This window comes from Python bivittatus, unplaced genomic scaffold, assembly GCF_059951505.1.
Source record: "Python bivittatus isolate LINGU-HERP-01145 unplaced genomic scaffold, Pbiv_v1 ctg000060_np1212, whole genome shotgun sequence".
NCBI classification, from domain to species: domain Eukaryota; kingdom Metazoa; phylum Chordata; class Lepidosauria; order Squamata; family Pythonidae; genus Python; species Python bivittatus.
In genome coordinates, this window is record NW_028277044.1 from 19,582,204 (window position 1) to 19,608,728 (window position 26,525).

Genomic DNA, 26,525 nt, shown 5'->3' on the forward strand with positions numbered 1-26,525 from the left:
TTTTATATAATAAATGTAATAAAATGTAATAAAATGAAAAAAAAATTATATTTTATATTACGGGAGGAACAAAATGGGACATTTAACAGCCTGGGTGGTGCTATGGATTTGGTAGGTGTTCCCATGTGTTAGATACCAGCTGAGATCAAATTTTTATAGCTGCAGCACAAAATTTAGTTATTGAATGAGTGATATTGGTCTAATACATTGTTCCTCAAAGTGTAGTCCGAGGTAATATCAGTAAATATAACCCATACAAACAAAAGCTCTTTTGGGGTCCTCCATAATTTTTAAAAGTGGGAAGAGGTCCTGAGATGAAAAAGTTTAAGAAACACTGATCTAGTAGAATGAAAGAAGAAATGAGATATACACTGCATCTTCTCTACCTGGTAAATCCTTTAGAGAAGGAAGGATTAAGGTGTCTTGTAGGTCTCTATAAAGGTCACACTATCATAAAATCTGATTCACGTCCTCAATTGCTGGAGAGCTGCAGGGGCAGAGACTTCCAGATGAAGGATCTTGTGGTATCTACCCCCAATAAATATGAGGGAATAGCCTAGCCAGAGAAAATAATCTATGACAGATAACGTTTATTAAAAATTGGCAACAATTGGCTGAGCTGGAGCTATAGGAGGGTTTCCATAGTTTCAATTGCCTTGGGCCAAAGCTGAATGCCTGTTACCACTCTGTGTCAAGGATTCTGTTTTATGATCTTGTTAAGTTGGTCACTACCCGATGAGTGCAGGCTTCTTATGAGAAGCCATATGAGGCCAGTTTATCTCTGATACTTGACTTCCACTGTGAATGAAAGCTATCTCATATTAGGGAAACCAGCCCAGTTGGGCTATACAACAGTTTAAGTCAGTATCTGAAAATAACACTCTAGATCTGGGCCTCCACTCTTGCAACACCCAGTTGCAATCCTAATCGAGATACATTTAGGAACCCGCAGAACTGATCTTAAAAACCTAGACTGCACCCTCTCCACTGAGCCAAAGCTGGTACAAAGTCCCAATTATATATTGTATATATTGTCAAGTACCGTGCCATTACTTTGGCCTCATATAGCTTCCGAGCAATGTACTGCCCATCCCAGGAACTGATAAAAGAAGGGATTGTGGTACTCTTATTTGAGCCAATCTAGATGGGCTTCTCATCTCACAGATGCATGAAAGGTTATGCCTAAGTAGCTAAAGGTCTCAATTATATATTTTGTTGTCATTGATTGACTAATTATGCTCTTTTGCTTTCCTAGCAAAGGTTATAGCTTTTGTTTTCTGATAATTAATTAGTTAACTAACAGTTGCTAGTTTTCACAGTAGTGTGTGATTGCTTTTAAGACTCTTCTCAGCCTGATGACTATATCATCAGCATAAAGAAAGATTGGGATATTCCTCTTGGCCAATTTACATGGATGAATCCAAGTTAAGATGTGAGACCACTGAATTTATATAAAAATTAAAAAGTAGTGGGGCTAGGGAAATAAATCAAATAATTGACCTGGGCACTGCATCTAACCTCCACCTGATTTTACTGTAAAGAATATGTATTGGTAAAAGAAGTCTTCTGTTGATAGCGGTAGCCAATAATTTCTTCCATAGAATTTCTCTTAAGCTAGAATCAGAAACTGATCTGAAATCTGAAAAGCCGCATAAGTAATTAATATACAGGTCTCGCTATTTCTGATTATTGGTGAGAACTGTTGGAACTAAATTATTTTGACCGAGAGCTGGAGATCAAGCAGGCAATTCTTTGCTTTGTTCTTTTTCAAAGTTCTTTTCACTGAAGATCAATGCAATTAGGACAGAGTGTTGTGCCTCTCAGAATTATTCTGACTTTTAATTCTTTACCTACTGTACTCTTTTCAGCCTGGAGTTCCTAATGGTGAAACTGGGTACTGGAAGTTGAAAGCAGAAGCTTGTAAAATTTATCAAGTTAAAAGAAAGTATTTGGTAAACACAGTCCAAGTGACTATAAATCTATCAACATACCATTTCCCAGTGTGTGGTATAAGGCAGTGTTCCTCAACCTTGGCAGCTTGAAGATGTGTGGACTTCAACTGACTGGGGAATTCTGGGAGTTGAAGTCCACACATCTTCAAGCTGCCAAGGTTGAGGAACACTGGTATAAGGGAAAGAAATAAGGCAATGTGATAAATTAGACTGAAACAAGGAAGGCCTGAAACACCAAGTCATGAACTTTTTTTCAGTCACAGAATAGTCTTGAGGGAATCATTCTAGCATCTTCGAGCCTATTTCAAAGTGAATGCTAAGATAAAATTCAATAGCCATTATGGGTATTAGTGATTTTAAGTAACTTGGACCACATGAGATATAAATGGGTGGAAAAGCTGACATAGCACATGTTTGAATGTAGAATGTTTTGTGTTCAAAGGGGCATAGCTTCAACCCAGTTTACCTCAATGTAGGATTGGAAAAGAGATGCTGAAACTCTAGGAAGTTGTTTCACAACAGTGTAAGTAGAAGTGAGCTTGATGGATCAATAATCTCACTGTGTACAAGGCAGCTTCCATGTTCCTAGCATAATAGCTACATAATCCACACTTGTTTTGCATTGGCTGCACATTATAAACCTCTGTCATAGAGCCACACCTTTACAATGTGGCTCCCAAAGGGATGCATTTTCAGAATCATACCAACTGCATGAATACTAAGGGAGTCATAATCCACCACATCTGGAAGGTGCTCTAAAGTAGGTAAACATCTTTAATAAAGTATCTTATCATTGAAAACAATCATGTGAAATTACTTCTCTCTATTTCCTGTTTTGAACAACAGCTTTCTTTCTCATTGAAAAAAAGGAAAATCAGCACACAAATAGAGATTGGACAGATATGAGTGTTCTTTCTCATTATGTTGTATGTAAGCTTGGGTAGCTTATAACACTGCAATCAGAATCCACACAATTTATTTTTGTTAAATGTTTATTAAAAAATAATCCTACAAACCTCACCTTCTGCTATACTCTGCCCACTTTTCTTAACTGAGCAGTAATTGCAATTGTAATCCCTGAAATTCCAGAATTTCAGACCTATAAAATATCCCTAGTTGCCATTTCCCTGCCTGAACCTTCTTATCATAGTAATACTTTTCTATGTTTTAAAATAATAAAAGAAGCCTATTATACAATAACATTTGTATACCTGTTTAGTAACAGTGAAAGAAACTCTTATTTGCATTGAAATATTTTTTCATGAGATCAGCTACAGCAGGTTAATATGCAAAGGACATTAATTAATTAATAAATCTATCCTAAGTTATTAATGGTTCAAACAGTTTCTAGAACATTTTTTGGTACAAAACACCCTTGTATGGGTACACAAGAATTTTTTAAAAATAAATAAATAAACAAAGCTTGCTTCCTTGCTATTAAATCTCTCACATTGCATAATCTCAGGAAAAGTTCCCTTCTGTTTTGAAACCAAAGTATACAGAGGTGAAGCATGGAGGTAGTTTTCTAAAAAATGTTATTTTGAAATTTTGAAAAACTGCATGTTTGTGAAATATCAGGTATGTATGAGATAACTGCATTTTTGGAGTACTTCTGTTCCAGGTCTTTCCTAAACACATGCCTGCCTAAACACATTATTCCCATTAAATGAGGCAGGCATGTATATATGAGCTAATATGTAAAATATGAGGGTGTTGTATAGATGCTTCATTGTTTACAGTATTAGATTTATATCCCACCTTTTATTCAAGAGCTCAAAGCAGTCTACTGAGTGCTTCCTCCTATTTTTTTTCCACAGCAGCAATTCTGTGGTTGGACTGGGATAGAGTGACTGATTTGTAGACCAACTCACTTTAAATAATATCTGTCTAGAAGCTAACATCAACACTGGAAACGGGAACACAGCATCACTCACCCACTGAAAACTGACTTAAACAAATAATCTGTGCTGCTTCATGTCAATGTTATCCCTGTTAGGTTGGCTTTATATTATAATAGATTGCTTGGGGGAAAAAAACAATCTGTATGTTTAAAGGATGGTAACAAATAATATATTTGCACTAATAAATGAAGAAATAATATATTTCTTATGTATTCCATTAATAATGTGTAATCCTGCAGAACAGATGTCTAGTTAGATCCTCAAAAACTTTTAAATTGGTACTTTCATGCTTCAGAACCTATACTTTGATTCATTACAGCCCAGCATGCCTTGTCTCATAAGAAAAAAAATCATTTCAGAGCTTGAATTGATTTGCAGAGAGAAACATTCATGCTATATTCTGTCCCTGAAAAAAAAACAAAAAGGTAATTTCGTTTGAAACTGATGAATTAATACTTTAGGCCTGGATTGTTAGATTGAGTGCTTCCAAATGCAGATCAAAACTTGAAAGCAAACACTGAAATAAAGAACCTTCCAGGCTTTCAATATTATAAAAAGATTACATAGTAGGCATGTATTTATAATAATAAGTATTCTTATTATTATCGCCGACTCCAAATATAAAAGACTCCAAATATAAAAACCTATACAGGTATATTGTAGAAATAAAATGTTTCCTGTAAAATCTATTTCTATCCTCTGAGAAGTCCCAGTGAGTTCAGTGGAGTTTCCTACTAGTAGTAGGGTTAGAGGTTTTACAGTGCAATTCTATGCAGGTCTAATCAAAAGTAAGCCTCATTAAATTCCATGGGTTATACTGTGGAAAAATGTGCAAGGGCTTCAGCTTAAGCAATTAAATTTTGCACACTGACTTTAGATGCACTACATAAAATAAGGCCTTCCAAAATAAATAGGAAATTGCACATATTTCAATATATACAACATATTGCATATAGTTCTAATATGTAATACCTTCTTTCTTATAAAGCTAATTTACCTTTAATGACATAAATTGCATTATTTATAATATATCATGTAAATACATATTAGTTGACCCATTCATGAAACTTAGTGTTTTATAAACAAATGCATACGCCAACTGGTTGTCCATCAGATGTGATGAGTCCTGAACTTCAAGAAAGCTGGAGGTTCCTACATTGCGGAATGTAATTTTAGTATCCCTGACTTAAATTAAAAACCGCCAGAACATAGCAAGCAATGTGCTACTGCCTCATAAAGAAGGCAACACTATTTAAATCATTATTTTTCAAACTTGGCAACTTTAAGATATGTGGACTTCAACTTCCAGAATTCCCCAGCCAGCAATGCTGGTTGGGGAATTCTGAGAGTTGAAGTCCACACATCTTAAAATTGCCAAGTTTGAAAAACAATGATTTAAAGGCAGATATATCCCATCAAAGTATGCCTTCCAGTCTGGCAGTCTGAACAAATAATATTATCTGGTACCATACCTGCCCTTTCTCAATCCAGTATTTGATCTCCCACCTATCCATGGAAAACTGAAATGAATACAAAAAGGATGCCACCATTATACTAAAAGATGCTGAGGAACTGGAAAGAGTGCAGAGAAGAGCAACAACAATGGTAAGGGGCCTGGACGCCAAATCCTACAAACAGCAGATAAGGGAACTTGGTACATTTAGCTTAAAGAAGTGAAGGAAAGGGGAGGCAATGATAGCAGACTTCTGATGCATGAAGGGATGTCACAGGAAAGAGGGAGTAGATTTATTCTCCCTAGCACCTCAGGATAAGAGAAGAACCAATGGGTGGAAGCTTTACAGTGAGAGATCCAAACTTAAACTAATGAGGAATTTCCTGACTGTGAGAGTATTAAGCAATGGAACAGGCTGCCTCCTGAAGTTATGGGTGCTCCATCACTGGAGGTTTTCAAGAAAAGACTGGACAACCACTTGTCCAGAATGGTATGAGGATTCTTGCACTGGCCAGGGACCCCCAAAGTCCCTTTCAACCCTATGATTCTAAGAGAATATTGGTACTCCACCTTAAAACTATTCATAAAATTGGCACAGAAGTTACAGTAACTATCACAAGTAGAAATGCTTAAATGTATTTTTGGACAGTAAGTTAGCAAAATCTTTCCCTTAGAAAGAGAGGCAATGAATCAGAAACGTTACCTATTACCTAATGTCATAGCTCATGGAAGTGAAATATATCTATACAAAAGTATTGGTTATATCAACTTGTGTTTGTACAACAAAACACTTCTGCATCTGAAACAGATTTCCTCTACAAAAGCGTCCCAAATATGCTCCAGAGCATTGGGAGAGCCTTAGAAAGGATTTGGAGTATACAGAGGAAGAGAAGAGCAAAGGTAGGTCAGTCCTATTGTGCAAGCTGAAGTTCAAGAAATACTGGGTTTAGCCTGGCATGTATGGGCATTCTTCTTCCAAAAATGTTATCCAAAAATAAAGAATTCAAGATTAAAGGTAAAGTTTCAAAAGACCATGACTATATATAAATTTATCAGATCTATGCTATTAGATTAATTCTAATAAATAAACATGATGTAATAAGGTCAGTAATACATTTATCTTTTTTTTAACATTTAATACTTTGAATATCTTGCCTGTAATGAGAAAATGCCCTGCTTTTATTAGCTTTCTAAAAATAATTGTTCCTTATTCTTGACTAAGAACAGGAAGGAAGGAAGGAAGGAAGGAAGGAAGGAAGGAAGGAAGGAAGGAAGGAAGGAAGGAAGGAAGGAAGAAAGAAAGAGGCAGGCAGGCAGGCAGGCAGGCAGGCAGGCAGGCAGGCATTTAAAATTTCAGAATAACTTCACTTGGCCATAATGGTACTCTTGAGTCAGCAACAGATTTCAAGTATTATATTGTTCCTGTTTGGTTGAACTTGCATCCAGTACATTGGTAGACGCAACGGCTGAAAAAGGAAGTCCTTCATCCCCACATCATCTCTGACCCACATTCACAAGTCCCACATGCTCCAGCTCCCCATCTATTATACAGTAATAGTACTGGATTACATCACATGATTGCTGTGGTGGATATTATGCATCAGAAACACTAGATAAATGTTAATGAATACTGGATTTGCAAAATCAAAAAAATACAGAGAGATCTTTATGGAAGCCCAGCACCACATTAAGCACATTAAACCTCACAGCCAGGGACCATTTTAGACTAGCTTTGTTATATCCGAATGTCACCTTTTAAAAGAGTTACATTTAAATTGTAATGTGTAATCCAGCCAAAGCTGGCATTACAGTTGAATTACAGAGTAGCATAGAAAGAAAATGTGTGAACTTAAGAGTAACTCGTAAAAATGGCCAATTCAGTTAATTCTCAATCTCTACACTTGGTTCGAGTTTTGCAAATACAAATAACGACCCTGTGGTTCCTTGCGCATCCTCCAGGATCTATCAACATTCCATTATTTCTGGGCTTACAGTCAAAGACAACCCCCAAACTAGCAAAATTCTGGGTCTAGGTCTAGAGGGGACGCGGGCCCCCCGGGCGTGGATGCCGGTGCGCCCCGTAATTGTGCCGCGCCTCCGGTGAGAGTCAGAGCGCCCCCCAACGCTCATGATCGGAAGAGGTGGACAAAACGTCCCGGGCTGCCGGGGCAGCTGTTTATCCGTGTCACTGTGCCAGGCGCCGCCCGCGTGGCTTACCTGAAGTGCCCGTGCCGGGAGGAGAGGTGGGCGCGAGTGCCCAGGAGGCGCCAGATACCGCTGCTGCTGCCGCTGCTGCTGTCCGCGGTGGCGACCAGGGGGCGCGGGCTGTTGTCCCCGCCGCTCTCGAGCTTGACGCGGCCACTTTCTCCGGAGATGCTGTGGCTCTTCCCCTCCTGCCAAGGGCCGGGTAAACGCTCCCTCGCGCACGCCAATAATTCCGGGAAATGGGGCTCCGGCGCCTTTTTGATCCCGGGGTTGTTGGAGCTGTCGCTGCGGCTGCGGCTGCGGCTACTTCTCCGCCGACCGTTTCTCATGGTGTGAGGGGACGCCGCATGCCGGCCTCCTGCTTCCTCCCAGCGCCAGCAGCACAGTCCCGAGGGGGACGGAGAGAGGGGCTCGGGAGAGACGCGCAAACGGCCGCGAGCCTCCCCAGGAGGACGCTGGACACCGGGGGCTGGCGGCGGCGGCGGCAGCGGCGGCGGAGCCTGCTGAGGCTGAGGCTGCTAATGCTGCTGATAGCGCAGGCTTCTCTGGGAGCATTAAGTTGCAGGCGCACCGATTCCAGCAGTGGCTTCTTGGCTTGAAACTTGCTGCCCCGGAGACCAAAAGGGGACATTCTCCCAGCAGCGTCTCAGGCGCTCCCACCCTTAGCCGGGAGGGAGAAGGGGCGGCTGGGCGCAGTTTGGCGCCTCCCGGCTCCCCTCAGATCATCGGGGGCCCTCGTGCGCCTGCTCGTTCGCGTGGCCTGCGGGTCTCCGGTGGGAATAGGAAGCGCGGGGATCCTGATTTAGCAGGGCGGGGGAGGCTGGAGCGGGAGGTTCCTCCGGTGCTCGTGGCCGCCGCCGCCGCCGCCGGTTAGTAGAAATCAGCCGGAATCTCTGGCCAGCGGGAGCCGCGAGGCGAGAGGCAAGCGACGAAATGGGTCACCGCGAGGATAAAAAGGGCCGAGGGATCGCCTCCCACGGTCCTCCGGGCCGGGGAATGAATAAATAAAGACAGTGCGCTTCGTTTCCTGAGCGGGAAGAGAGAAAGTTGCCGAGGGCTGGCGGCTGAAGGAGCGCTCCCTCCCGACTGTGCCTTCTCTCTCCTCTTGTTTTTGCACAAGTGCAGGAAATGCTCCACTGACCTACATATTTTCCCAAACATCCGTGACCTCCCCCGGGAGGAGGAGAAGAGGGAGGATCTAAAAAGAAAGTGTCTTTGGGCTCTGACCTGAGCGAAGATAGAGCCCTGGATAAATGCAAACACGGGGGCAGGGGCCGGGGCCGGGGCCGGGGCCGGGGCGGGGCGGGGGTGTTCAACGATGAGTACAAAGGGGAAGTCAAGCCGGTAACTCTGAGTTGCCTCAAAGGCCCACGATGCTCTGACCAGAAAGTGTAGGGCTTTGACACTTACGCTACTTTCAAGCTTTGTACCAAAAAGGACTGCCTGGTCCCGCACTATGGCTTTCAGAAGTTTGTTTAGATGTCTATACCAACCTCCTTTCAAATATTGGAAACTTTTCCAGATGAACTTACCATTTTACCTGTATATCCTTCTGGAACTTGTCCCTGTGAAAATAAAACAGATTTTGAATGTTTTAAAAAATCTAAAATTCAGATTTCAATTTTTTTGAAGTTTAGGTTCTGGATTTCCTATTAAACCTCCGGGGAGAAGTTTTCTAATTTTGATAACAAGTTTCAAGATGAATTACATTTCTTGGCTCTTAGACAATTAGTACACTCAGCAAATATAATTATACTATGTTAAGCCCATCTTTGGGATGAAAAGTGCTCTGTTATTTTTTTAAAAATATGGGTCAGTTCTGTATTTAAAATTAATTTGATAAATTTTAAGCAAACCCCTAAATTTGCTGGATTCAAATTATGTGACTGTTTTAAAACTAAACTTGGGTGAAATGTTTTATTAATATTGAAATACAATATATTCCCACCCTTCTTTCACATTCATCTCCAGCAAGTGCAGAAATACTAAGAAATAACGATGGCAAGAGAAAAGGGAAGTAAGCCACAAGGTATGCATAATCTGAGGAGAAACCATTAAAAATAACTCTTTAACATTCAGGCTAATTGCCTTCAGATTTCATCCTAGTATCATGCATTCAAATGTTCTTTATAAGAGGTGAAGTCACTAAATTCCAGTGTTAGAAAGGGAGCTTACAAGATGTATAGTTTTTACAAGGTATAATTTCCCACAGGGATCATGGGTTGCCTAGAAGTAAGATTAGCAGATTAGCAGTTGAATTTTACATTAAGCTCCAGGAAACATGATCAGCCTCAACATTAAAAACTAAGGGTAGAGCTGCAGTGGGATAGTCATAGCATGTGAGCTAAACCCCGTTGCAAATGTTGTTTGAAAATGGATGCATCTACCTGAAGTCTAAGAATACTTAGTGTGGTACTAAAGTAACCTCCACTCTAATTAAGTTCTCTTGTTTTAAAGACACAGTTGAGTACCCAATACAAGAAAAGCAAGTATCAAAACAGCTAGTACTACAGTTATGATGCCATAGTCTTGCATTACTCATAAACAACAGGTAGCAAGAAAACTATGAGTAGCTAGTATGCCTACAGCTATACCACCTCCACCACCATTCTTCACCATAACAACCCAGGATTTTTTCAAGGAGAAGTAGGGATCAATGAGCACATTTATTATAGAAGTTGCATTTTGAAAAACATAAAAGGGCTGACAGAATCAGAACAGGGTTATGCAAAGAACTATTCACGTTGCCCTTCTCTATTGGATGCTGTGCTTGTCATCAGGAACAGATTCCTCCTCAGAGTAAATTGTACTCTGAGATGGGAAAAGGAGACAGCAGCTGCTTGGGGTTAAATCCATGCCTCCTCTTTCATACATATTGATTGCTGCCAGATGCTGTTAAAATATATGTGTGATTTATCAAATGCAATCACACACTGAAAGTAACATTACTTTGGCTTTAAAAGAAGATATGCATGTTTCCTATACTGTATAGGTAAACATTGTTATCAGTAATACTTAGACGTATCCAGAATAAATACATTTCATTGAGATCATGCATTTTACGAGTTGGAAGGGACCTTTAAGATCCCTGCTTAGTGCAAGAACAACCCATCCCTTCTTTGTTGGACTTACGTGGTCCTCTGCTCGCTGCAAGAAAAATAGGCCCTGCTTGAGGGAGTCCATACTGTTCAACAGAGACCATTCCACTCCTGAACAGTTCCTGCAGGCAAGAACTTCAGCTTGTTGGTCCTTTGTCCTGCCATCATTTTCAACAGAATAGAGAACCGGTCTTACCCCCCTCCCCCTCCCCCTCCCCTGCCCTTAAGACAGCCTTTAGGTATCTGTAGACCACAGGGTCCTTGGATGGGACAAGGGAGGGCAAATGTCAACAGCAGTGTTATTCCAGTGTGATGCAAGCACCACTTTTTTTGTATGTGTGTCATGACATCACATGAGTTGCATTGTGACAGCTCAATACTGTTTTCTTCATTTTGATAAAAGTGGTGCAAATACTTAAATTTAGACAATTGCTATATTATTTTTTTTTGCTTCTTTTTGTGAACTGAAAAGCCCAGTTCTGTTAATGTTCTTCAGAGGACTTAATTTATAGCACTTGTAACTCTCCTCTGAATCTTGCTTTTTTTAATGCAGTGCAAGGTTGCACTGGTCTTTTTTGCTGTTGTACTATACTCTTAGCTCACATTCAGTGGGTGATCCTACAGAAAGTCTAGATCCTTTTCACACACACTGCTTCCAAACCAGGTCTTCACAATCCAGCATTTATGCATTTGATTTTTTTCTACCCAGATACAGGACCTTACACTTGAAATTCAGAGTGTAATTTCACTCTATTGGATTTGACATAATGTTCAAGTCTACCAAGGTTATTTTGATATCTTCTAATGTGTTAGCCAGTTCCATAGCTTGGTGTCACTTGCAAATGGATAAACATCCTTTGCTTCATAAGTTAAATTTGCAAGTTTAGTCTGACATACCTTGTGTTTGACAAATCTTTGCTAGTAACAGCATACTTCTTTTCTAAGCGCTAACGGACCTGTTACTTGACAATTTGTTTTAGAACTTTGTAGAGTACAAATATTAAACTAACTGGTCTGTATTTTCCTGGATCTTCTTTCTTCTCCTTTCTGAATGTTGGGATTATGTTGCGGTTCTCCAGTTTCCCAAAAAAGTTCTACCATTTCTTCAACAGCCTGAATGTGATTCACCTGTCGCTGCAGACGTGACTTCTTGACTTAAAGTTATTTACCATTTATCATTACTGATCTGTTTTAATCCCCTTTCCTCAGACATATTAGGAATAGCTCTCTGCCTCACAAAGAATATCTTAAGTAGTTTTGCCTTCTCCTTACTTTCCATAACTACTTCCTGCCTTCTCTGCACAATAGACTAACAGCATTTTTTACTGCAGTATTTTACGTTACACATTGCCCCCAAACTTTCTTATTATATTTTGAAGTCTTCAAATTGGGCTATCTCTGAGTTGAGATTATTGAAATTATGTAGTGTAATTTAAATTATAATAGTTTCTTCACTGAAGCATGACTGGCATCAGAGGCACTATCATTTCAACAGTAGGGCACTTATTTTTTCCCACCAGTAATAATTTCAGGTCATGTTCTGCCAAATAAGTCACAGATGAGAGTTATTTAAAGTGAAAATAAGTATCTTTTGTTTTTCAAATATCCTTCTTCAGAAGTTAAATTGAAAGAAGAGTCTTTCTTTCACTCCCCAGCCAGTGAGATAAGATTCAGTGAAATATATACCTGTCAGGATGCAATAAAGACATATTTCAAAAAATGTACAACAAATTATGAAAAGTAATAAAACAAAAACCTGAAAGATGGAAAAACTTAAAAACTTTCCTGGCTAGGACTTACCATGACAATAAAAATAATTGTATTACCCAAGATAAACTTCTTTCAAATGCACCAGTTCAAATCCCAGATTAAAAATTGGAGGATTCTCAAAGAAGAATTAATAGATTTATATGGAATGGGGAAAAGACTAAGAGTAAGATTCAGAATTTTACAAGACTTAAAAGAGAGAGGTGGACAAGCTTTTCCCAATCCCAACAAAAAAGAAGGAGGGATTCTGAGAAAGATTACCAAATTTGAAATACTCATACAGAATTAAGATAATTTATTAGGACATATTTACAAATTGTTTCTTAAATATGACATGCAGCCAGAACAAATTAAAAATGTATGAAAAAATGGATGCATCTATGGAAAAAAAATCAATAAAATGTAAACCAAACTACAATTTGATGGAAAATTGGTACAAAATGTTCTACAGGTGGTATGTAACTCAATAATTGCTAAGATGGATAAATCATACAGCAATAAATGTTGGAAATGCCATGCAAAGAAGGAACATTTTATCATATGTGGTGGTGGTTATGTAAAAAGACTCAGATACAAAACATTCAGAAAATTCTGAAAATAAAATTCAAATTAAAACCACAAATATTATTAGGTATGATCCCAGAGAATATAAATGAAAAGCATCATGATTTATTAAATATATGCTGACAGTGGCAAGAGTCAATTTGGCACAACATTGGGAAAAAGAAACTTGTGATCAGTACAGGATTAGGAGACTAAAAAAGAAGAACACACATCTATGGAAAAAATGAGTATATACAGTATATTCACAGCGGAAGTCTAACCAAAATCAAGCAGGAATGGTTCCCTTATATCAGTATTTCTCAACCTTGGGAACTTTAAGATGTGTGGACTTCAACTCCCAGAATTCCCCAGCCAGCCATGCTGGCTGGAGAATTCTGGGAGTTGAAGTCCACACATCTTAAAGTTCCCAAGGTTGAGAAACACTGCCTTATATGCAACATATCACATAGTAGGGCAAGCTGAAGCAGTTAGAATATGTTTAAAATAATAATACTGTAATCAAAATGATCCAAAATGGTAATAAACAAATAATCAATAATCAAAATGATCCAAAATGATCCAAATAGAAATAAGCAATCATTGTAGTTGTCCAAAGAATAGTATAAAAATATTCAGGTAGCAATTAGCGGCTGGGGGGGAAAAGGGGTGGGGGAGAGAAAGGGGCAGTACCAGAATGCCCTTTTTTATATATATTTAGCTTCATCTTTTTTGTTTCTTTTGCCTTTTTAAAACTTTTTTAAAAAATATTTTTATAACCATCATTATGTATGTATTCTTTTTCTTTCTCATTGTTTTCGCTTCTTTTTTTTGCATGTTTTACTTAATTAAAAAAGTTGTTAAAATACAAAATAACTTCAGTCCATCTTAGATTACATATTTCTCCACAAAAAAGTAATATTTCAGAATTATTGGAATTCATTGCATTCATATAAAAATGGTTATGTTGTTGGAGATGCAATGAAACATATATTTCTACAGTGTCCAAAAACTGTTCCATTTGGGAAAGAAGTTATGCATTAACTCAATGCTGACATTCAATATTTTAAGATGCTCATATTTTTTTAAACTTTATTCCTATCACATGGAAGTTCACATCTGGACAGAGAAAGTATATTTTGGCTACTCTACTTACAGCTAAAAGGCTTATTGTTCAGCATTAGAAAGATAAACATATGGCCCCAGCTAACCAGTGGACTGCAGAATTGAGGTTACTAGCAATTTACAAACAAATAACTTATCAATATAGATTAGCTATGGATAATTATAATGAATTATGCCTTCTGTCTGTTGAAATGTTTATTGTACAACTTTTATGCATGTATGTGTCTGTGAATATATGCCATGTATGGTTTTTGTTTTTGTTTTTTTAGCTTTTTCTTTATAATTTTGTATATTGTTTTTCTTTGTTTTTTTGTATTCAGTTAATGAAAATAAGTGAAAATAAGCTTTGCAAATCTTTCCTGGAGATTTCTCTCCATGGAAATTCCTCCTCCTCCTCCTCCTCCATCACCATCACCATCACCATCACCATCATTCTAGCAGGTTTGCCAGATCTGTTTCTGCAGTGACACAGAATATAGCCAATAAAGGCAAATTTCATGCCAGCATGGTTTTCTATCAGCGTAAGGATGGGTGGACAGCACTTCAACTTAACAAGTGGGGAAGGCATGATGAGAAAGTAGGCTAGTTTTTCACCCCTTCCTAATACTCCAGCTGAAATGATCTGTTTTTCCATTGTGAAAAACCAAAGATAATTTGCTGGCAGGGAGCAGAGATAACTACTTTGCTTATGATACATACGTTGATGCACAATGAGAGAGAATGTGCGTCTCTGTGTATAAGAGGTTATGTACTGTATAAGAGAGTTATATAAATGTTCATACTTGGTACTGATTATGCAATTGACTGTGTGTTTATACTTAACTCAGATGGCTGATTAGTTAGTGCAAATAAAAACAACTCTTTGTTTTTTAGTTAATATTAATTTAATATTTCTCTCCCCACCCCCACCTCCATTTTTGGTTTGCACTGCCTGGAATACCACTGCAAACCTCACGCAGGCCTCAGCCAATTAAAATTTGGCTACTCCGTGTGGTCCTTTGTTCAGGTTCTAGGGGAAGTTCAATTGCCAAGCTGAACAAAGCCTAGTTCTCTATTTTATAACTATAATCAATAAACCATTTTCCATAAACAATGCTAACTTAAGTGGCCATAGAAAAATAGCCTGGCTGCTATTTTGCATCTAAAGATACTGGGAGTGACAACAATTGCAACAAAGATATTTATAACTCTTTGCCCAAATGCTCAAAACATTTCATGTCCTATTTTAGTTGCTTTTCTCATTAACATCATGAACAATAGATATATCCTCAGATTAATGTTATTAATTATATCACCAATCAAGTGCGTTAGAATAATAAATTAATTAAAAAGATCTAAACCTGGAGCTCTCCAGCTTATAGCACATGCCCAGGTAGGGCCACATTATGACTTTTGTGGCCCTTGGGTAATTTTGCCTGTATGGGCCCTTCCCTCCTTAAGAATAATAGTATTAATAATTATATTTCATATGATCTTCAGTATGTTCTTCGTATTTTTATAGATACTAGGGAATAGTAAATAATATATGATTATATATATTATTATATATATATACTAATATATATTCATATATTATTTATATGATAAATACTAGGGAATAGTAAATAATATGATTATGTATTATTTTGTAATAATAATCAATTATTGACAGTTAATTATGGTGTCTATCATGTGTCATCAACATTACTGAATTTAATATTCATGCTATGCCTATAGGTTACAAATAAGATTATTGGTTTGATGTTCAAATTTTGTGTGTTCTTGCCTCTTTTTTTACTAAAAGGCATGAAAATAAATATGTATTGAAAGGCTTGAAAATAAATAACACCTATATTTTTATTCTTTTTGTTTTTTTTAAACATTTTCCTGGCCCTAGGTACTATGTCTATTGTGCCTAATGGATAAGTCGGTCCTGTGCTGGCCTGAGATGGAGGGCAAAGGTAGTAATCACTTTTCCATGTCTGTTGGCCTAGCAGGTGACTCTTCAGTGCTGGTGACCAGACAGTCTCCTCCAGCACACCTGAAGACAAAAACTAGTTTAATGTGCAGAGGAGGTTGCATGGCAACCACAGTTTTATCTCTCTGCCTTCTCTCTCCTGCATCTCTCACCTGATCATAACAAGAGGGGTGAAGTGGTAACAGTATTTGACTGGCACCAGGGAGACCCAGGTTTTAGCCCATCCTCAGCCACAGAAGCTCCTTGGGTTATTTGGCCAGTTACTCTCTCTCAGCCCAACCTACTTCACCAGAGAAAGCATTGTCTAAGCAACCTTGAGTTCCTATACATATACAGTATATGGTAGTCCTTTGGGTTCAAAGAAGACATGCTATTGTATAATTCATCTGTGGTCACAGAAGTGGTTCTGCAGTCCCATTATGGAAGCGCAGAGTATAGCACAATGGGGGCACTGGAAGTCCATTGTTGTAGTAACTATGGGTGTTATTCTGTGACACCGTTTCATGGTTTTCTATCAGTTTTTGGTGGTGCCTGTCTTCAAAGCTGGCAGAGGCTTCATAGCACAGAACTCACTAGTGGGGTCTGACACAGGGCTGGATATAAACCTAAAAAACAAATAGCTATCTCCCCCTGCTTATGGTAGGGTAGGCACCTTATCGTTATATGCCTCACCAGATTTTTCAGACTAAACATGCCTAGCTCCATCACATCCCTTCCTTGTATAGCAATATAGTCATTACATTTGTCATAGGAGAAAATCAGATATATCTTCTTATCTGATCTTACAGGTTAGACGTGCTCCACAACAAGGTAATAATGGCTACAGTGGCACAGTGTACAACCATTGCATGTCCATCTTTCCTTCTATATGTTACACATAATATAGATCTCAGATTATAGGTAACAATAGAAGTTATATATCTGGCATAGTTAGTATGTATCACCAGTATTTGGATCATTCAGTTAACATGTCTGTGCACTTTACTCAGCAGAACAAGAGCTAACCATGTTTCTATAGACATCTTTTCTAGCCTTGAAAATTATGATGGAAGTGTTTTTCCCTTGAATTCAACCTTGGACCGTGTATGTATAATTGGCTATTAAGTATTCATTTAGATAAACAGTATAAAACATTTATTTAATAAACATTGGTGAGGTGGGGGGTGATGAGGTCAAGAGAAATTTTATACTAGAAAATCAAGGGTTGTGCAGCTCAAATAATTTCCAAAATTATGAATAACATCATGTTTTCAGCATATTCCTTTATAGATTTGAAATCTTTAATTCTGAGCTATATGAAGTGGAAGGTAGCTCATATTTATATCTTCCTGTTGATACCTGAATCAGTACATGTTAACATGGAACCAGGAATTCCATTAAATTCCACCAAATATTCTGAATCTGGCAAATTCTCTGAATTTGTTTGGAGAAAGAAAAACCCCATTATAGGAAGAAGGAAAAAAGAACTAAAAGTAAGATTAATTGTGGTAATGCAAATGGAAATTCAAATTATTATGCAAATAGCACTTTCAGAGAAGCTCTGCTTGGTGAAGTTTAACTCTTCTTAATCCTGTCATAATCCTCCCACTTAAAATAACTCTGAGTACAGTGTATAAAGTAACATTGCAATTTTGGGAAGAATACAAGTCTAGAATAAGGTGTAAGTGAACTGATCATGGTTTACCTGTCATGAATTGCCTTGACTTTTAAACAGCTTTGATTTGTTGTCCATACACTGTATCATTCCACTGAGGAGCAGCATCCTGAAACTGTAAAAGACGCAGAAGACATCATGATCTGAAGCTCTCTTTGGATGTATGCTAGAATATCTAAAGTTGCATAATTGCATTTCTCCTTGTAGTAGGAGTTCACAGCTTCTATTTTCCAAAAGGAAGTTGTATAGGACCAGCTTGAGCTTCTATGAATGACTCATCGTATAATTTTCCTCTAAATCCATTAGAACAGGATATTGAATTGCTCCCTGAAATTTATCAGGTAAAAGTGAGGCTTTAAAAAGAGTGCTTTGTTTCTGCAAAGATAAATCTTTACACCTAGAGACACAACCTGAACATTCTTTAAAATATTGTGGCTTTCACAATATTGTGTGTGTATGTGTGTCTGTGCCTGTGTACAGCGATAAAATGGATTAAATCAAACTGAAAAATAGAAATGTGTGATGTAATCACTACATGGAATAATAGAAAAAGAGTACCTTGACTGTGGGGTGTGCTGATAATGACACATGGATCTCCACAATAAAACTGGATTTTCATTCCAGGGCAGCTTCTGCAGTGGGACAACAAAGTCATGTTGCAGTCTTAATTTAATGTTCTTACAATTTTCTCCCATCCGTTAGGGTGGAAAACATGGCAGAGTGTGGTGTTGGAAGGTGCTGCACACAATGCTGCCAATTACATCATTTGTGAAGTATAGTAATTATATTTGCATGCCATATGCTGTTTGCTACATGGGATACTACTATTTGCACTCAGCCAAGACTCTGGGGAGGATGCTGGGAGCTTCAACTCAGTTGTTACAAGCCTACAAGTAACTCTATGCTTTATAAGAGCACCATCCCATACTTTGTAATGACTTTCTGGTAAGTTTTTCAATCCTGATTTTTTAAAAAAATTCTACACATATTCTACTTTATATTATAAGCTCATTTAAAATATAGCGCATCATCTCCCTAGATGTCTGGTCTAAACCACAATAAAGTCATGAGCAAATGATGTCATACATGTTGTGTCACATCACCCCACTCTTCTCTGTGGGACCCTGATCACTATAGGTATGAAGTGGAATTGTTTTGCTGCCTTTAAATTTTGTTTGAATTGAGAGTAAGCACAGTCTTATTGGGGAAAGGTAAATTATGTTTCAAATTAAAAAATAAGCATCTGCCTCTCATCTAAATATAAAATGTGTCCTGGATAAGAAAGAAAGGATACTTAACATAGCTAGACATGATTTCAGAATACTTACATGTCTTCTTCCACTCTGAATAGACAGCTGTGGAGAGAAGATTGGGCCATGGCCTTTGTTGCAACTGTGATACCCACTCAGTACGTGAAGACTACAACTCTGTTCATCCTCAGCCAGTATGCCGTCATAGGGATTGAGAATCAAGCTAGATGTGATGTGACATTAAATGTATCCTTTGATTTAACATGAAGTTTCTTAAATGCCAGTAGCAGTTGTGAAATAAAATATAAACCTTTCATCCTCTCAATCCAAACAATGGAGCAATTTTCACTAGGAGGTAGAAAGGCTCATACTTTCTCAGGTAGAAAGCTTATACTCTCAGTTGTATGGACTTATACACATTTAACACATACATGAATTATAACATCTAATTTGATCCTTAGATATGTTGGAAGAAGAAAAAATACTTTTGACAAAATATTGCATTTTCCATCAGAGCCTCCACATAATGAGTGTTACTTTCACATCTCCTTGAAAAAATGGTAATAGTGTTGAGTGTGGTGTGTATGCCTGTGTCTGTGTGTGCATGAACACAGGCATGCATGTGTATATCACCAGATCATTAGCTTAACTTTAGTAAGTAGTCAACATAGTGCTCAATGATCTGCTTTTGTCTTCCCATCTGTTCATGAAGATCCAAAAAGCACATAAAAAAACACAATTCATTTTGCCATCCTTTCTCATGCAGTGTTCAGATTGGATTCATCACCAGGCCTCCTGATATTGTTGATAATTGCTTCCATCTGTACTGCTTTGATTGTAATGAAGGGATATGCATATACAAAAGGTCAATCAGTAAAACAGACAGACAGCCCACCAGCAATTGCCCATGGTTTTAGTACACTAAGAATAATCAAAATTCGAATTACTGTTCTTACGGGACCATTGTTTCACATTCACATCACAACATCGGTGAATGAGATGTTTTTATTTAATCTGAGCCTAATAGCCAAAGGGGGTGGGGGTTCTTTTTTTCTTTTTCTTTTTCTTTTTCTTTTTCTTTTTCTTTTTCTTTTTCTTTTTCCTTCCCCTTCCCCTTCCCCTTCCCCTTCCCCTTCCCCTTCCCCTTCCCCTTCCCTTCCCTTCCCTTCCCTTCCCTTCCCTTCCCTTCCCTTCCCTTCCCTTCCCTCCCTCCCTCCCTCCCTCCCTCCCTCCCTCTCTCTCTTTCTTTCTTTCTTTCTTTCTTTCTTTCTTTCTTTCTTTCTTTCTTTCTTTCTTTCTTTCTTTCTTTCTTTCTTTCTTTCTTTCTTTCTTTCTTTCTTTTTTGTGTGTGCCTTTGAGTGAATGTTGACTCCTGGCAACTGCCTGGACTAGTCCCTGTAGTTTTTTTGGCAAGGTTTTTCAGAAGTGATTTGCCATTGCTTGCTTCCTAGGGGTGAGAGAGAGGGACTGTCTCAAGGTTGCCCAGCTGGCTTTGCACCTAAGGTGAGACTAGAACTCACAGTCTCTAGCCTGATGCCTTAACCACTGCACCAAACTGGCTCTCTGAAAGGAAGATACAGTGGAACCTCGGTTTATGAACTTAATTCATTCCGTGACTCTGGTCGCACCCCAAATTGGTCGCAACCTGAAGGAAATTTCCCCATAAGGTTCAATGTAATTACCGTTAATCCGTTCTGGCGTGGAGGACAGGGAGGCGGCTATTGCTTGGAGGGAGAGTCCCCCTCCCTACGACCACGTGTCAGGGGCAGAAAAATGGCCGCGGACCGTGTCACGGGAGGGAAAATGGCCGTGTATCCTGTTCGTACCCCGAGGCGGAGTTCGCAAACCAAGGTAAATTTTTGCGGCTGGAGCTGGTCGCAACCCAAAAAGTTCGTTAACAGAGGCATTCGTAACTCGAGGTACCACTGTAGAAACAATTTAACCCTTTCCTTCTCTCTGGATATTTCATGCATTAAGTCAGATGAGGGCATTCTGAGTCTCTCCAACTGTTTTGGATTTCAGCGTCATCAGCTTAATTAAAATGGCCCCTCTAGAACAGAGGTTCTTGAATTTTGCCGTTTCTCTGGCTTTCTTGATATTGTTAACAACTCAGACATTTGCACGGTGCTTTTCATTTATTATACAGACCCTAGATATTGACTCAAAGAAACAAGATATGCCAAAAGCTGTTGTAGGTGGATGCTCCATGTTCAAAACACATTTTTTTTAGGCCCTTCAGAGATTCTCTGTGTTTCGAAACTTCCCTGAGCTCTCTTCCTGACCAGTACAAAAACATGGATGGTTGTTTTTGATGCTGAAGTGTGGCTTGATGTCAATGTAATTTGTAATGAGAGAGAGAACTTTAGTCATGTTCTTTCCTGTCCAATACGGATTAACATGTAGTGAGATTCTGAAGCAGAAAATATGCAAAATAGCAAATGCGTTTAAAATGGGGCGGGGGTGGGTGGGAGTTGCAGCTCACGGTATGCCATGCGGTTGCTTTATCCTACTGCATTACGTGCTTTTCTTTTTTCTTTCCTTACGACCCTGCAATTCCTTCATTTGAAAGTCTTAGTTTGAATCCTGAGCAACTTGGGTGAGTCAGATCATGATGAAACAGATCAACTATTATTAGGAACAGGTTTATTTATAACCAGCAGTACAGCATTCAGCAACATGATACGGCAGGCTGTGCCTTTCTGAAGGTTTACTGCCTGCCTCGGGTGAGTTATGAGGCACACGATGGATTGAGAGGCCTTTATCCCACCACAAAAATGCAGGAAGCTTTCAGGGATACCATGTCATTAACATCCACTACTGTTATTTACTGTAAACAAATTAGAGCAAGTCTGTCCCTTCCTGTGATGGGATCCTGGCTCAGAACAACACAGCACTGATCTCTAAGAACCCAATTATATTCCCCTTGATTTTACTCCTGATGTTGGTTAGATTTACACTTAGCACAAGTGCATAGTCATTTAATTAAATGAAAACATAAGGATAAATGCAACAAACATAGGTTGGCAAATGTGTATCATATGAACTGACTAGCTGCTGGGTAGCATGTCTCTGACTTCAAGGGGACCAGGGAGGAAAGTGACTGAAACTGAAAAATGCAAAGGAATTAGGAACAAAAGTTCACTTAAACTTCCATAATTATTTTCTAGACCCTATATGTAAAGAATGAAAAATAATTCTTCCTTAAATATAATAGTGAATATCTAGTTATTTCAAATACAGATAAAATAAAATTATGCACATATGCCCCCTCTTCTTCCCCCGGGTAAAATAGTGGAGGTCTCCTCTCCTGTTCTGAACCTTGTTGGCAGCTTAGAATGAAATAGTTTCAGAAATAGGAAGCAGGCAGATGGCAAATCCAAGAGGAACTCTGGAAACAAAGTGCTAACCTTTATGCTCCCCTACACCCATCCAATGCTCCTACCTCTCCTTTTAGATTCCTTTTAAATATATACTTTCTATTTTATATCTTTTAGCTTATTATTATTGTTGGTCACATAGTCAGCCAGATGTTTAGACTGGATTTGGCATTTTTATTCACCTATCGAGTCCTTCCCAAGGCAGATGTTGTTTGATGGTGTTAAAGGTATTGTCGCAGGATGTAAGCTGTTCCAAGTAAAGCTGCCTTTTGCAGTTGACTGATGGTGATTTTATCAATGCCAATGGTCTTCAAGTGGTGCTCCACATGTTTTGGATATTATTATTATTATTATTATTATTATTATTATTATTATTATTATTTAGACTCTGATGTATTTTCTGTGCTTTTTAATTGACTGTACCCCATCTGGATTCCAGATGGAGCTTGGGGTTTTCCCTGAGGATCTGATGGGTGATTCAGCTGAGGCCTTGGATGTTGCCTGGAATGGGCAGGTGGCTGGGGTCCTGTACTGCATCACCCCTATATGGCCTTTCTGTGTGTGCCATTCCTGAGGTGCTCTTTGTTTTATTGAGGAGCTCTGGGAGATGAAGGGTCAGAAGAGAAAAACCTGGACATGGGTAAGAGCCCATATTATGGACTGCCTCATGGTGATAAGGGTGGCAAAACATTTATATTTCTCTGCTATTATTGCCTCTACTGATAGCCATCCAGTAGCCCTGTTAGGGTGACTCAGTCCCTGTTGGGTAGGGACAGGACACCTGATCATATGCAGGGCCACTGTGAATAATATTCTGGCTATTTGGTGGATAAAGTTGCTTATATCTGCTCCGAAGTGGATTCCGACAGGGCACATCTGACCAAGATGCCAGGGGCATAATCTGGTGATGTGATCTGTAATGAATTCAGCCCTCAAGGAACTGAACAGGGTTCTCTGTACCATTAGCTCAGCCACCTGTTTGTTGGACCCAGTCTCTTCACGCCTTGTTAAGTCACTTGTAGTTGGGTCCATGGGATGGTATCAGCCTCCTTGATGGAAGGTGATGGTGCTGGTAGCCTGGTATGCCCCTTCCTCCCTGGGGCCCAACTGTTTTAAATAACTATCATTCTGTCTCCAACCTTCATTTTTTAGGGAAAGTTGTTGAGAAGGTGGTCAGGCTGCAGTTACAAAGGACCTGGAGGAAGCAGATTATCTAGACCCTTTTCAGTCAGGGTTCATTCTGGAATTTAGCATGGAGGCAGCCTTGGTCATGCTTCTTGATGACCTGTGGCAGAGCCTGGATGGAGTTGCACTTCCCTACACAATTTGGGAGTTCTCTTGGATTTACAACTCCTTCTCAAAGAGCAGGTGACAGCTGTGGCCAAGAGGACCTGTGTAGAGTTCCATCTGGTGCACCAGTTGTGCCCTTTCCTGGATTGGTCAGTCACTCATACCCTTGTCACCTCATAACTTGACTATTGCAAGGGACTCTACATGGGACTGCCCTTGAAGTCTACTTGGAACCTTCAACTGGTCCAGTGGTGTGGACAGTGATGGGCATGCCTCAGCATGGCCATGTGACACCTCTGCTTTGCAAGCTGCACTGGTTCCTGTTGTGCTTCCAGGTGTGATTCAAGATACTGGTGATGACCTATAGAACCCTGCATAGTTTTTGAGGGACTGCCTGTCCCCCATAGTTTCTGCCTAGCCAGTATGATCCAGCAGAGTGAGTGCATCCAAATCCTCTTGATTAAATAAACAGTGTCATCTTTCAGGACCCAGGAAGTATATCTTCTCTGTAGCAGCAATTGCCTCCTAAATGAAGTCCCCCCATGAGATCTATATGGCTCCCACTCTGATGACATTGAAAGCCCCATGGGGTAGGGTGGATGGGACTTCCCTGTCTGTGATGTTTTATGTTTGCTTTGTTGTTGAATGACCATTGTTGTGGCCAAAACCTGGCTCACCTAAAGCAAGCAAATCACTTTGAAGATACAACATAAATTTATTAGCACGCGAACAAGAAAGCAGTGTACACTGAGCTCCCAGCAAAGCATTGGAAGCCTGCTGAGCAGCCCTGACCAAAAGCAGAGCGACATCTTATATACTCTTGGCCTACTCCATTGCAAAAACAAGACAAAGGCAGACACAGTGTAAATTACAGCATGACATTGGAATGGTTTTGATAAACCCATCTGGGTGACCTTCTTATTATTTATCCCTTCCTACTAGGTCAGCATGTCAGCTATACTATCTCTGAGATATGATCAGTGAATATGAACAATTTGGTTTACTAGGCTACAGGTTCCTGACTGATTCTTCCCCCTGTCACCACTCAGGGTCAATTCAGCTTGCTGTGAATGTTTTCTTAAAAGAACACTTTAAGCAGTTCTCATGTATGGGAGACATCTCATAGATTTGGTAGTGAATGCAGCTCACGTGTGTAAGGGGTACCTTTTATCACCAGACCATCTTGGGTAATGCTACACAATAGCTACATAATAATAATACATAATAACTACATCTTCTATAGTTATTTTTGTTCTCATTTTTTGGTTAATGCTCTGCATTTTGCTGTTTTGTATGTGATTTTATTGTTGTGAGCCAGAGTTGGTTGGAGTTGGGTGGCATTCAAATTGAAATAAATAAATACATAATCAAATTAAGCAGCTCCTTCCCCATTGAGTTTCCTATAGAGGATGGAGGGAGCAAAGAATGTTTCTAGACTACTGCATCCATATAGGTAATGGGATCTGACTCCTATTTCTAACATCCCAGGGGAAAAAAACCCCTCCTTTTTACCTTTGAAAACTCAACATTTTCCTGCCACTTAATTCCCAGAATATCCTCTTTTTACCTTAGGGAGTGTACTACCTGACATGGGAGTGTGGGCAGGGAAGTACAACTGAACAACCTGAGAATGCATGACAAGATGTTCAAAATAACTTTATTTGTATGGAAGGACAAAACACTTAAGTATATAAACCACGGGTAAACATATATAGGGAAGTTCAAGTGGTGTTTGTGTATGCTTCTTAGCTACAGATGCACACATAAAAGAGAGAGATCCTATTTCTCTTTCTAATTCTCTGTGGAAATTACCACCAAATTGTTTCTTTCTAACCCAATCTCCTTGTCTATATTCACATACAGAAGCTTGGATTCCCACAGGATTGTTGGTAGAGAGGGTTTGTGTCTTCATAGGAACCCTAGTGCAAGTCCCTGAAGATTTCCTTCCTGCCTTGCATGTGCTACTCCAGAAGTTTCTTTGCATTGTCTCTCCACAACTCTTACCTACTCACTGAGTGGGAATTGCTTACCCTTAAACCACACTACAGGTAGTCCTTGCTATCTGACCACGATTGGGACCGAAACCTCGGTCACTAAACAATGCAGTTGTTAAGGTGAAACATCACCTTAGTCACATTTAGTGACCTGGCAATCCCAGTTGCCATCATTAAGTGATTGCCCAGGTTGTTAGGCAAGGCAACTTCCTGCTGGCCTCCTGCAATCCAGTCAGTGGGGAAGCCAGCCGAAAGTTGCAAGCCCCAGGCACTGCCAGGTGGTGGCGGGAGCGAGGGGATGCATTGGGCTGCTTGGGAGGGTTGGGTTGGGAACGTGGGGGTGCGCTGTGGGTCTGGTATGTGAGGGAGGCCCGTGCATCTGACCCTCCCCTCCCACACACCCCCATGCACTCCCTTGCTCCCTCCCCCACCGGCTCCCTCCCAAACCCTCTGTGGCTGGAAATCCTGCTTGGATTCTTGGCAAGAAGCTTTTACAGGCAGCCTCCAAAGCTCTGTTCACTAAACAAACCATGGGGACTGCCTGAAAAACCTTTGTGCTGAAATCCAAGCAGTATTTTGGCATAGGGAGTTTAGCACATAGAGCTTTTTCAGACTGCCCTCAGAGATGAGGACTCCCTCTCAGCAGCCGGCAACAGCAGCAGCTTGCAACGTCCCCTGCTGGCTGATGGAGATGAGATTCGGGGTGGAATTTTATGCTTAGAAACGGTTTTGCAAAGGCTATTGCAGAACAGCTGATTCTGGCTCCCCGGGGGAAAATTCGAGATGCCAGCAGTAGGCAGCCAGGCTGGGGGGCCAAAAAAAAGGTGCACCCGATTTCAAAAACGGAGGACGGAATGAGATCCGGGGTGGAATCTTATGCTTAGAAATGGTTTTGTAGAGACTTTTGCGGAACGGCTGATTTTGGCTCCTCGGGGGAAAAATTCGGGATGCCAGAAGAAGGT

At 39.7% G+C, this 26,525-nt stretch overlaps 1 protein-coding gene across 3 annotated transcripts in view; it reads right to left on the reverse strand.

The window, feature by feature from the left end:
• NPAS2 (neuronal PAS domain protein 2) overlaps positions 1-8,611 on the reverse strand; it is a 74,652-nt gene extending 66,041 nt beyond the window's left edge. For all 3 annotated transcript variants that reach the window (XR_015795418.1, XM_088136614.1, XM_025168187.2), the window contains exon 1: positions 7,524-8,611. Coding sequence is in view for 2 of the 3 variants with exons in the window: in XM_088136614.1 (XP_087992740.1) it covers positions 7,524-7,840 (317 nt within the window). In the remaining variant the exon portion in view is untranslated. The remainder of the gene's footprint in view (positions 1-7,523) is intronic.
• Between the last annotated feature and the right edge of the window lie 17,914 nt (positions 8,612-26,525).